The sequence below is a fragment of the Microplitis demolitor genome, chromosome 2, assembly GCF_026212275.2.
Source record: "Microplitis demolitor isolate Queensland-Clemson2020A chromosome 2, iyMicDemo2.1a, whole genome shotgun sequence".
NCBI classification, from domain to species: Eukaryota; Metazoa; Arthropoda; class Insecta; order Hymenoptera; family Braconidae; genus Microplitis; species Microplitis demolitor.
Window position 1 is genome coordinate 17,250,612 of NC_068546.1, and position 13,014 is coordinate 17,263,625.

Genomic DNA, 13,014 nt, shown 5'->3' on the forward strand with positions numbered 1-13,014 from the left:
AAAATAGTCAGAATAGCTTCCTAGGACCTCAAAATGTCGACATCTGATGAAAACTCGATTTTCGAAAATCGGGGTGAAAACAATAACTTCCCGAAATTTTTGAAAATCGTCGATTTTCTTAGCGGGAAGTTAAAAAATGATGGTAGGTTTTAATAATTTTTTTGTATTTTTTTTCCACAGTGAATTTCCAGTAAACTTACACTCAATTCACAGTGAATTTACTGTAAGTTCATTGGAAATCCACTGTGAATTCACCATATTTTCACTGTAAATTTACTGTATATTCACTGTGAATATACTGTAAGTTTACTGGAAATTCACTGTGGATTCACTGTGAATTGGCTGTGGTACCACACTAAAATCACTGCAATACCACTGTGAAGTAACTATGAATCGACTGTGATAACATAATAAGATCACTGTGAAACCACTATCGAATTCGATTAATCACTGTGAGATAACCATAAAACTAAAGTGACCGAATGGCACAAAATCACGGTGACTTCACTGTAATTTCAACATGGTCTCACAACGTTTTTACTATAATCTCACAGTGATTTCACTGTGATTTTACAGTGATTCCAGGTCCGCGAGGTATGGCATCAAAGTAACGACATTATTTGATATTAATAATAAGTTTGTCCATAGTTAGAAAATGAGTTTTTACAATACTGATATTGACTAATATTTAATGAAATGTGAAATGTATTATTTAAATGTTGACGTAATTCGAAGTTTAACTCGTAATTTATAAAAGTTCATTTGGAATTATTTAAAATTGACTAAGTTAATAACTGAAATTAATTTACATTATTTGTATATAAAACATTTGTTGCTAAAATATCGATATATATCTATTGGTGAACATTAATTTAACAATTTTGCAAAGAGTTATTTATTAAATAAAAGTTTGTTTGCATTAATTCATGTTTATTTACTATTGAAAATGTTAATTTTTTTTTTTACAGTATCATCAGGAGGCATTGTGATAATATCGATAATGAGTTATGAATATCTATTCAATGATATAATAAAATTATCACGGCAATGAGACAAATATTTGATAAAGATAGAGTTTATGTATTACAATTTTTGATGATTTAAAATTACTCCATTATTTAACATTAAAAAGTTACAGAATTAACTATTGACTAGGAGTTATATTTACTGGAAACAAAAAAATTATTGCTATTAAATGCAAAGAAATCAATCACTGAAAATTTATTTTTCATGTTTGTGAAAAATTAATCATTAAATACAAGTTTATATATTCTAATTTATTTATTTTTTTTTTTAGATTGATATTTTAATATTGATATTGAAATATTGTTTATAGAAAATTACGATAATACTGATATTCATTCATAAATAATTATACAATAATATAAAAAATAGATATCGTAATTAGATGAATTTCTTTGACCGATTCATAATTTATTAATAATCTTTGAATGTTATTTTTAAAAATCAAGAAGTAAATAATGGGCAATTTATGTTTGTTGAGAAGAAAAAAAGTTTATATGTCTTAACAAATAAAAAATTTAAAATAAAAGATGTATTTCGTATGTGAAAAAAAACTACTTAAAGTGTAGTTTTATTTTTCAATTGTGGACTTGATATATACTTGATATATCATAAGAGGTTCCACATTGCACTTTTCTATTCTGCATAAAAATAACATGGAAACATTTTTTTTGCGTCTTCTGATTTTTATATCTAGCTAACAATGCATCATAGAAAAAATCTGCAGGCGCATTTCGGTAGAGAATTGAATGATCTACAAAAAAAAATTCCTATCATTTTTTGATAAATCTATATGTTCAAAAATTATTTGAGGTTGGAGTTGAATTTATATTAAATTTTGAGATCTTTTTACTTTTCCGGCAAAACTATTAGACTTATCACAACATATTATAGCACTTTCTTTGTAGGCATTTTTATTTCCTACAAAGTTTTTTTGAATTCCACGTTGTTTTCTAGATATTATCGTTTTACTGTCAAGCTCTTAAAATCGATTAGAAGATTATTTTTTTATGAGCTTGACATGTAAACGAAAATAACTAGAAAACAATGCGGAATTTGAAAAAAAACTTTTTAGATAATTATTTGTAGAAAATAAAATTGTATACAAAAAAGGTACGATAATATTTTGTGATAAATCTGATAGTTTCGCCGAAAAAGTAAAAAGATTTTAAAATTTAATATAAATTCAACTTCAACCTCAAATAACTTTTGGATAAATAAATTTATCAAAAAATGATAAGAGATTTTTTTGTAGACCATTCAATTCCCTACCGAAGTGCGTCTGCTGATTTTTTCTATGATGAATTGTTAGCTAGATATAAAAATAAAAAGAGACAAAAAAAAATATTAATATTAAAAGCTCTTATTTTTACAGACGTCTTTTTATATCGAAATGAAACTTTTGAACCTGTTTCCGAAAAGAAAAAAAAAGTTTGTTATTTTCTGAATCACCCTAATATGTATATAACAATCATAATTCAACTACATAAATATATAAAGAACAATTATTTTCATTAATATTATGCTGCAATAATTTTTTGTCGCGGGGATATTTTGTCAGGGATTTTTTGTCTTGAGCCCAAAACGCTGTAGACCTTTTTAATATTTTATTTATTAACGCTCTGATCTGAACCAAAACTCATTTAAATCTTTATTTTAATCACTTATGTTGATTTCATCCTGAATACATTTATTTTATTAAACATTATCATGAATAAAAATTTAAAAACTACTTGTTCATTAATTATTTTTAATATATTCTTAAATTATCAAAGCTCAACATAAAACGTCACTTGTTTGAGCTTGAAAAGCTCATAAAAAACCATTCGCATGCAAGAGTATTTTCGAGCTCAAGGAGCTCAAAAACAGCGGGAGGTTTTGAGGCTGGCCCGCAGGGCTAACCGTTGCCGAGATTTTTTTTTTATAATTCTTTTTAGTTTATTCCCGAGACGAAAAAAGAGCTCGCTATCGGCGTTTCACGAAATCGGCCAAAAAACGAACAGCAAAGTAAAGCGTCTGGAAATCGGTCACTTAGAGCATGTCACCCACTACCCACAAATTCACTTTCTGAGCAAGTATAACAAAAATCATCTAAGCCAAAAAAAATCAATATCTTCTATCAAAGTCATTGGCAAATTAAAAACTTTATTAAAATAAAAAAATATTTCGAAACCAGCCAAAACTAAGTTTTATTCTTTACCCAGAATATATTTCAATAAGTAATTTGTCCGAATGGGAAGTCTCGGTTGCTACCGGTAGTCTACGCTCCTGTCATTGGTCTCAAATAGAGGGGTCACGATATGAACGTCAAGCATGTTATAAAAATATACATTTCTATATGTTGCAGGAGCACATACCTGTATTTGTTTTGAACGGTTATGAGGATCTTGAACTCTTCAGAGAACTTGAATCAGCAGATCTTGATTATTTACGTATTCTTCAGCCAGAACATAGAGCAAAAATACTTACAGCGGTGCAATTGTTAAATGATTTACAATGTAAGTATCACATATTATATTAAATCGATGTATAGATGCAATCATCGACAAGCATTATGAATCATTCTTAATATGACAACAGAATCAAATTATGTTACCATCTTTTGTTTCTTTTAGTTTATTCTGTTGTTGATAATACAGTAGACTCTTTCTAACTTTGACAACGAAAGGGCTTGAAGTTCCTAACATCAAAATTATAGAATACACGGCAATAAACGGACACTTCTCATAACCCTTTATACGAAAGTAAAAGAAGACAAAGCTTAGAAGTGTCAAACTTAGAAAGAGTCCATTGTAGAGTAAAAGAATCGTAATGAAAATAAAGTTTATTAAATTTATTTTTTTAGCTGGAAGTGAAGGTGATCTAGCATCTAGTTCTGAAGGCGATGACATTAGTCGTAGAACATTATCATCATGTCATAAATCAGGACAGTGTTCTCCATTCACTCGAAGACAACTTTCTCGAGATTCTGGTTGTTTCGACGATCGTAAAACTCTGACTAGAAAGTTAATCAATTTCGATACAAGCAAGCTAGCCCGTGAAAACAATTTTAATTCATTAATATCCATTAACAAATGTACGGATGTAAATATCTTATCTGAAGTATGTGGCAAAGAAGATTACGACCCAAATATTCCTAACAGTGTCAACAGTAACAGAACTGTGATGCAACCAACAGAAGAAGCATTTGATAAGTCACCACAATCACATAATAATAGTGGGATTGTAAAATTTGTAGCGAAATCTGATAATTTAAGTGAATCCGTACTTACTGGAAATGATAAAGAAGCTGATTCAACATCTGTTGGTAAAATTGCCGTATCTAAATATATTGTTGGTACGAGTAGTGATCTAGGACTTGTCTGTGATAGTGCGAATGCTATTATAACTCTTGGTCAAAAAAGCTGCCTCAGTGAAAAATCAAGTGATTCTGGTGTTAGCTCATCTAGTATTAGTTCGGTTCCATTAATAAGAGACAATAAAACATTTTTTAATACAGTTGTAGATTCGCCGACCAAAACTATAAAAAATTTAATACACGGTACTATTATTGTACAAGGATCTACACCCAAATCTTCGAACAATCAGATAATCCCATGAAAAATTAGTTATTGCTTTCCCAACATCAAGTATAAATTTCATAAAGAGTCCAAGCCTCAAAATTCTTTTTATAAATAAAAAGATCATTTTCTTCATTTCTTCTCATCATTAGAATATGTATTTGACTGTGGCAGAAAAAATACTTTTGTTTCTTTGATTAAATACATCTCAAAAGTTACGTTTAAAAAAATGCTCCTAAAATTTCAGCTCTGTAATTTGTTAAAAAATTTTTTTTTTCATTTCGTAAATAAACTATGTGAAAGTTTTTTTCCTATTTTTAAGTTTTGAAATCTTGAAGGAAATCAAATTATCTAAAAAAACAGGTCTCTTGTATCATACGCTTAAAGTTGATTGAAAAAAAAGTTATGAGGTTGCAACTTGGGGGGGGGGGGCGAATTTTTAGGATAAAAAAAATTGTTTTGTTTTTTATTTGTTAACTAGCAGGACTTCTTTTTTTTATTATTATACAATTTCAGTTCTAATACAAAGTTTCATTATATATAAAAATGGTCCTTAAAGTCGTTTTAATAGAGCTCATAGAAAGAAAGTTACAGATCTTTAAATTTGAGAAAAATTGAATTACGTAGTAATAAGTTTTTTTGTTCTGAAAATTAGATTTTCTTTTGTTTTTGAAGGCTTAGAAACCTAAAAAACATAAATACAATAGACCTGAATTTTTTATTTTAATTACAATAGAATTTTATAGAAATAAAAAAAAATTTTTATTTTCTCCATAATTAAATTTTTTCTCACCTTGAAAAGTTTGTAACTTTCTTTCTGTGAGCTCTATTAAAAAAAACTCTAAGGACTATTTCGATAAATAATCAAGTTTTCTATAAGAGCTTTAATTGCAAAAGAATAAAAAAAGAAATCTTGCAAGTTAAAGAACGAAATTCAAAATAGATATTCACGTCATAAGGCCTTGAAGTGGCGGTTTTCTGACAGCGATGATATTTCGATATGGACGGACTTAAGGTTTGTGGCAGGAAGATTCAAAACGGGCGTAATTTTAACGTCCGAGGACGGAAATTTACGCTCGTTTTCGAACGTTCACATTACTAACATTAAAACGAATATCGAAAAAAAGTCGTTGTCAAAATCGCCACTAAACGGCCGAATGACGTACAATATTTTTTGTTATTATCGCTCCATAAGTTTAACTTTTGAAGGATAGGAGGCAAATAATGACATTTTTTTTTTTTTAATCAATCACTTGTAGGTGAATATAGATATTTCTTAAACAAATAATTGACTAATTTGTATTACTTGCTTTAAAAATATATGCTGATAAGTTACTTGTATCGTGTATTTATGGTTAATAAAATGGTGTGGTTATTATTTTATTAACATTACGTCCGCTTCGTAATAAACTGCCAGCAGAGAAATAATTAGCGCCACTCAATAGTAACTAAGTTTAAACTTTACTCAAATTCATTGGTCGGTACACTAGAATGCGACTTTTTTTTACGATCTCTCCCAATTTCTTCTGCAGAAGTTTACTTTCAATTTCCTCAGAAACTTGCATTCCAGTTGCGGCTCCATACTGCCGCCAACTTTCTGAGAAAGTTGGCGGTAACTTGTAGCCAAAAGTTGCAAAAGCTGAAGTTGTCGATAACTTGTCGTCAAGTTGGTCGGAAACTAATGAATGACCAACTTTTTCTCGATCAACTCGTGTTATCAGGGTGGGTGTACACGAAAAGTTCGTAAAAAAAAGGAGGGGTTAAAACTTCACGGCCTAGGCCGTGAAAAAAAGACGGTATAGTAGAGTCTCTAAAAAAGAGTCCCTTTACGGACGCCACCCAGCGCGCAAAATTTGAACCTTTGGAGTAAGTATAACAAAAAAGATTTTTTCATCATGAAAATTCGATTTTTTTCCCTTAAGTTTCAACATTTGTATCTTTTTTTTTATCAACTTCAAGCGTATGATACAAGAAACCTTTTTGTAGAAAATTTTAGTTCCTAAAAGATTTCTGAATTCAAAAATCGGAACAAAATTTTTTTACATAGCTATTTATCAAATAAAAAAAAAATATTTTCTATGTATTTTAAATAGGAAAAAAGACGCCCACGTGTGCCAGCTGAATTTTTGAGATATCGAGCTAAAAATTTAGGAGAATTTCGTTTTTTTTATTAAAGTAACTTTTGAAATGTATGTAATAAAAAAAAAAAAAATTTTTTCTGAAACAGTCTAATATATAAATATATCTGTTAGTTTAAAAATAAAATATGTATTCATAATTTGTTAGTAAAAATGGTTGTAAATATAATTAGATATTTTAATATTATACTGTTTTACAGAAATGAAAAACTTAATCAAAAATTTGTATAAATAAAAGTATTGTAACTGCTAAAATGTATTGATGGATATGTGGAGGATGATTGAATTCAATATATAACTTAAGATTTCAAGCAATATTTTTAAATATTTATGATACGTACAATTAATCACAAATATTTGTCCATGACCTTTTTAGTTAATAATATAAGCCTGGTGTGAGCGCAGTACTATACATAAATGACCATTCAGGTTGACTTATTAAATTTCAAATGGATGCTTCTAAATAAAGTAATAAAATACAAAAGCCAGCTTCCTGGCACCCAGAAAAAGATGAAAGCAACTGTTACGTCCGAGTGTCGTTTCTGCTTAAAATTTGGCGCTGACGCAAGTACTCAGTCGGTTTAAAAATGAATGTATTTTGAACTAATCTACAATCATGTTAAATGATATGAGTAGGTTGGACAACCACTAATTGGCAGTTGTAAAAACTTGTTGTTTAAAGTTATAGAGTAAGATCCCAGAGCGACAAGACACAACTTATTTTCTAAAGCATAGAACTTTCGGTTCTAAGTAGTCTCTCGTGTACTTTTTAATACCTGTACGTTTGTGGAGTTGGCTCGGTGACACCTGCGCAGGTACCAGGTGAGAAAGGTAACTAAAAATCAGAGTTACTTAACTTAAATTTTAATGACTGATTTTTATGTATATTTTGCAGAATATTACTCTAAAGTAATATCAAAAAAGTCAGACACTTTCCATGGGCCAGAACTTTTGTCAGACGCTTTGAAGCTCTACAAAAAATAAATGAACTTAATTTATTTCTAAATGTCTGATTTTTATATATGTTATTAAGATAAATAGTACAAAATTATATTTTCATGTAATGTTTGGTCAGACAAATTGTAATGACCAAACATTCCCTAAACACAAAAATTACTCAAATATGAGTATGAGTGCGAGAGCACTATACATGCATTTCAGAGCGAGTGAGACATCCATGGTAACTGGTTTCCCCTTCTTAAACACAATCTGTTTTAGTCTACTGTTTGTGTATGTGTATTAGTGTGTGCGTTATTCACCAAATTCGATTTTTTTAGTTGGCCATGATATAAATCATTTATTTGTGATCCAAAAATGATAAAAAAAAATTTTCAGGGATACTGTCTGGCTGAATGTGTAGGATAATGTGTGATTGAATGTGTGGGATAATGTGTGGCTGAAAGTGTGGGATGACGTGTGGCTGAATGTGTAGGGTAATGTGTGGATGAATGTGTGGGATAATGTGTGGCTGAATGTGTGGAATAATGTCTGGCTGAATGTCTGGCTAAACTTGTTGATTCATGTGTGGCTGAATTTCGGGGTAATATTAAGTGTCGTGTACGCCTAAAAGTCTAGTCGTATACCTGGCTCAATGCCTGGTAAGAATATATTAGAAAGTAATTTAAACAAAGTTATAATGCGCACTGAGGCTAACGTCAATCTCTTTTCCATCTGATATTTTTATTTAAATATTAAACTTAATTTTTAGTTTTAAATTGATGATTAATTAACATTTTTAAACTGTAAATCTATGAATTGATTTTTTCTGTTATTCAAACGATTCACGTTACTTAAATTTTAAAAAATTTAAATTCCGCGTTTCGCATTTGTTCCCCCTAATATTTTTTAGACTTGCAAAAGTTTTGGCATTAGTAACTCTCTTCACTGCATTGCAATAACAAAAAATATCAAATTTATAACAGCCAATCAGAAAAATCGGCCCAGATTCCTGGCCAGTTAGAGCCTCCCAATCCTTTACCCCACATAGGTCACTCCAACCTGCCGCCGCATAAGTGACAACAGGCAGGAAGTAGCTCCTGTAGATAGTGGACATAGCTGGATAGCGCAGTCCCCATTCAGTCCGTTCGAGACGGCGTAGACGAGCAAAAGTTTTATCTAATTTCGCGCGCTTTGTCTTTATGTGTGTTGTTGGTTTGAGGTCCTGGTCAAAGTGTACCCTTAAGTATCTAACGCTCTTTTTGAATGCTATTTTTGTTTTACCTATTACGATTTTCGGTGGCTTTGAATCATACTTGGGCTTTTTCTGTCTCTTCGCTTCATAGGGGTACGGACCTTTGTCCTTGCGTGGACCACGTCGGGTGTACTCTCTCTTGAGGAATATTGCCTCGGTCTTGGACTCCGACCATATAAGTTTCGCGAAACGACACCATTCCAGTATCGAGTCTAGCGTCCCTTGCCCTTTTCCTTCAATGTCGGCACGTGAGGTGCCTTCTATGATGACGAGGAGGTCGTCAGTATAGGCTAAAAATTTACTCCGGTGTTCTGTTGTCTCTAATTCTTTAAGTTATAACGTTCTCTACTATTTTGCGCGTCCCACGGCGGAGTGTAGTTGGCGCTCAATAGCCGTTATGGCTCTCCGTTGTTCGAAAACTGAAAATAAAATAAACCCAGAACCAAATGTCCCACCTGGAGATGTCCTGAATCTCCCTGGACTGGCTGCTCTGCTCAGGCTGGGTTAGAAAACCGAGTTGGGCGCCAGTTCGTGTGCCCCACGAACAAAATTAACTCAAAATAACACAACGGAGAAAATGAAAAATGAAAATAAAATAAAATGACAGGATAGCGATTTCAGATTTAGGAAAAAGGATAGCAAGAAAGATAGCAGTAATTAAAATAATAAAATTAAATAAATGCCGGGTTGGTGACCATTTGTTTAATTATCCATTAATTAATTAATTAATTAGCCAATATATATGACGCATACTCACATAAATAATGCTCAAAATAATGATAAATCACTTACAAAAGTAATAAAAATAGTATGCGCATATAACTTAATTCAAATAATAATTTTTGCGCATAAATAATAAATGTAGTGAACAAACATAAATATTAGTGGGTAGTGGTTCACTCGCACAGGAACAACAATAGCAAAATACTTAATAACGCAAATAATAAAATATTTGATTACAACTCAAATCAAAATGAATATAATATTAATTCAAATTAACAATAATTAAAAACTCGGATTTATAATAATTGTTACGCAAATTAATAATACTTCTTAACCAATATTCAACTAAATAATAATTAATAATTCAATTCAACTCAATGAAAATTGTATAATTAATACTCAGATACTAACAATTTCCAATTCAACTTATTAGTGGTTGATACGCAAATTACTAATATTTATTAACTCAAATTAGTAATATCTCATAAATTTTATCAATACTCAGTTATAAATAATACCCAACATACTACAATTTATAACTCAAATATTACAACTCAGCGTTGTGTACTGTATATATATATATACATATATTAGACTATCGCAGCCCGGTCGCATATGATGGTAATCACGTGACGTAAACTAATAATATCAACAAAAATATTTTTCTCACAACCAATAGTCGCTATTTAAATAATAAAATAACTGTGATTAAATTAAATCATCCACTGGGCGCGATTATTACCAATTTTATTCATATGCTTGCAATCACAACTTAATAATACCACACTAATACACTATCAAATACGTGAAATTCCCACGCTTGCAAATGGCCACCAACGCGGGAATGCAAAGCTACACGCCAATGAATTTACCAAAGGTACTTACAGTCATCGTCGTAGTACAAGTGGCGAATAGGCTCCATCGTGAGTGTTAATGTGAATAAAAAGCAAATCAGCTCAATTTAACCAACAATATACGTATATATATGCAGCAACAAAACCACTTAAAAATGTTTACGCACGCAACAGCACACCCTGCTCGAACAAACGATTATCCACGTCTGCCCATGGCAGCACGTGATTTTCATGCCGGCACCTCGACCGGCCATATTTCATATGTGCATCTCATTTTAACCCATTGGAGTAGTATCTCTGTCGCCTGTTACTTTCAAATACTACCAACGCTGACGTACCCGATGTCAATTGTGTAGCCTTGCCAATTCCCAACGTCCAATGCCCAATTACTTTATGTATTATTAATTAACAATAATTTAAATGGATAAATCATTAGTAGTGCATATGAAATAATTATAAATTTCAGTGATAATATAATAAATTTGTTGCTGACAACGGTTGCGTCGCCGCGCATGCGCCGACCAACCACAATAATTACAAGCATATAAATAAAACTAATAATTAAATTCCAGCCCCATAAATTATACCTGTAAACTTACTATAATCAGTAATTTTTGCTGATTTCAGCGCCGGTTTCACCTACTGGATTAATTAAATACAAATAGCGTAATAATAAATGTAAAATCTTATATATAAACAACATAATCATAAAATTAATGAGTATAGAGACGTGAGAGCAGCGTGTGCTGCCATCTGTTGCTCACCAACCTAATGTGAGACTGCCACGATATTTAAATATCGTGACACCCCCCCACCAGGCCGGTCTTAGCCCTCTGCAAGACCTCTGGCCGAGACAACAGCAGTCTCTACATCCACTGGCGTGTTGATTAGTGTCGTTCATCACTTACCTTCTTGCTACGTTTAGGTATAGGAAAGGTAGTTGAATGAGTATAATGCAGGGCTATTGGGTGTGTGGCGTTTAATTTTACTGAAAACCGAATACAAAACAAACAATGATTAAAATTGTACTTGGCCGCCTACCGACACGATCAAACAAACAATAAACAAAACACAAAATCGCAAAATAGATAAATACGTAAACCCAGCAAAAGCCAATAACGTAACCACCCCAATGGTTAGTTTAATGAGTATTGCCGGAGCACTTCCGGATCCCAAGTGAATTTTGGAACAGTTGGTAACGCCCACAGTTGTTCAGATCCAGTGCGGTTACACTCCGGACAACGAGCGGTCCGCTGGGGTGTTTGTGGCGTAGTGCGGATCCTTACGTTGCAGCAGATCATGCAACGCCCTCGCACAGCTACTCGGGCGCGTCCATGTGGCCCCTGACAAGTGTCGGTGTCGAAAAATGCGACACATTCGTCGCAAAACGGCTTCCACTCCCTTGGCAAACCTGTGCACTCTCGCGCCACATGGGCCCAATTCCCACATCGTCCACAACCTGGCTGCACCACCCGGGCCGCCCACTGGATTTTCCACGCCTTCACCTTATTGAATAACATCTCTTCTACGACCGACCTCCATTCGGCCGTCCCTGGTTGGCTCTCGCGCTCTCGCTCGGCCTGCCACTCCTCTCTCATACGCTTACGACCAGCTTCCTTTTGGTCCGCAGTCAATACTGGGGCTGCTACCCCGTAGTGGACCCAGTTCCTGACACACATCAAGTCTGAAAGAAACATTTGATTAAAGTGGCTATTCTAACCCCACTAGAGGTATACCGGCAAGCAAAAGAAGTAAGCAGTAACCATTGGAGAAACCAGAGTATAGCATAGAGTAAGCGGAAGACAGTAACACAAACAGAAGCTAGCTAGACATAAACAAACCACTGGAGCTACATCACGCGGCCGCCACCAAATTTATAAACGCTAGGGCGATTGAACCTTCAATCGCTTGTGCCACATTCTCAGCCCGTTTGAACAGCTTCAGAAATTTTATATGACTACGACCTACTGGGTTACCCTCAAGAGTTTTTAATTCAACAATCACTGGTGTGACCACCTTATCAACCACCAATGGACCGACAAACCTTGGAGCCAACTTCCCAACCACTTGGTCGCTCTTCTTGGACAACACCTTGTTTGGCCGATACACATGATCCCCGACTCTAAAAACCCCCACTCGGCGAGTTTTATTGTAATACTTGGCATATCGTTCCGAAGCCCGACGGATGTTCTGGTTGACCACATCTCTCAAATCCACCATTCGATCCATGCGCTCTATCCAGGCTGATCGATCCACATCAGCATTGAGTTGAACTGCATCATTATGGTGCCCATAACATCTCATCGGACACGGATCTCGTCCAAAGTTGAGGAAAGCTGGACTCACTCCCAAGCTTTCATGATTGGCCGTGTTATAAGCGAATTGAAACTCGTGTATGTGCTTATCCCACTCCCGATGGTCGTCTTCCAAATAGCTCATGATCATGGTCTTAATATTCCGATTGACCCGCTCCACTGGGTTGGCTTGGGCATGATACGGTGGCGTAGTCATATGTTGTATCCCAC

General features: G+C 33.3%; 1 protein-coding gene across 3 annotated transcripts in view; it reads left to right on the top strand.

The window, feature by feature from the left end:
- Positions 1-4,803, top strand: part of LOC103576410 (uncharacterized) — a 313,115-nt gene extending 308,312 nt beyond the window's left edge. For all 3 annotated transcript variants that reach the window (XM_014442664.2, XM_053742847.1, XM_053742846.1), the window contains 2 exons: positions 3,371-3,521; positions 3,869-4,803. In XM_014442664.2, the coding sequence (XP_014298150.1) occupies positions 3,371-3,521; positions 3,869-4,623 (906 nt within the window). In that variant the 3' untranslated portion in view covers positions 4,624-4,803. The remainder of the gene's footprint in view (positions 1-3,370; positions 3,522-3,868) is intronic.
- Positions 4,804-13,014: the final 8,211 nt, after the last annotated feature.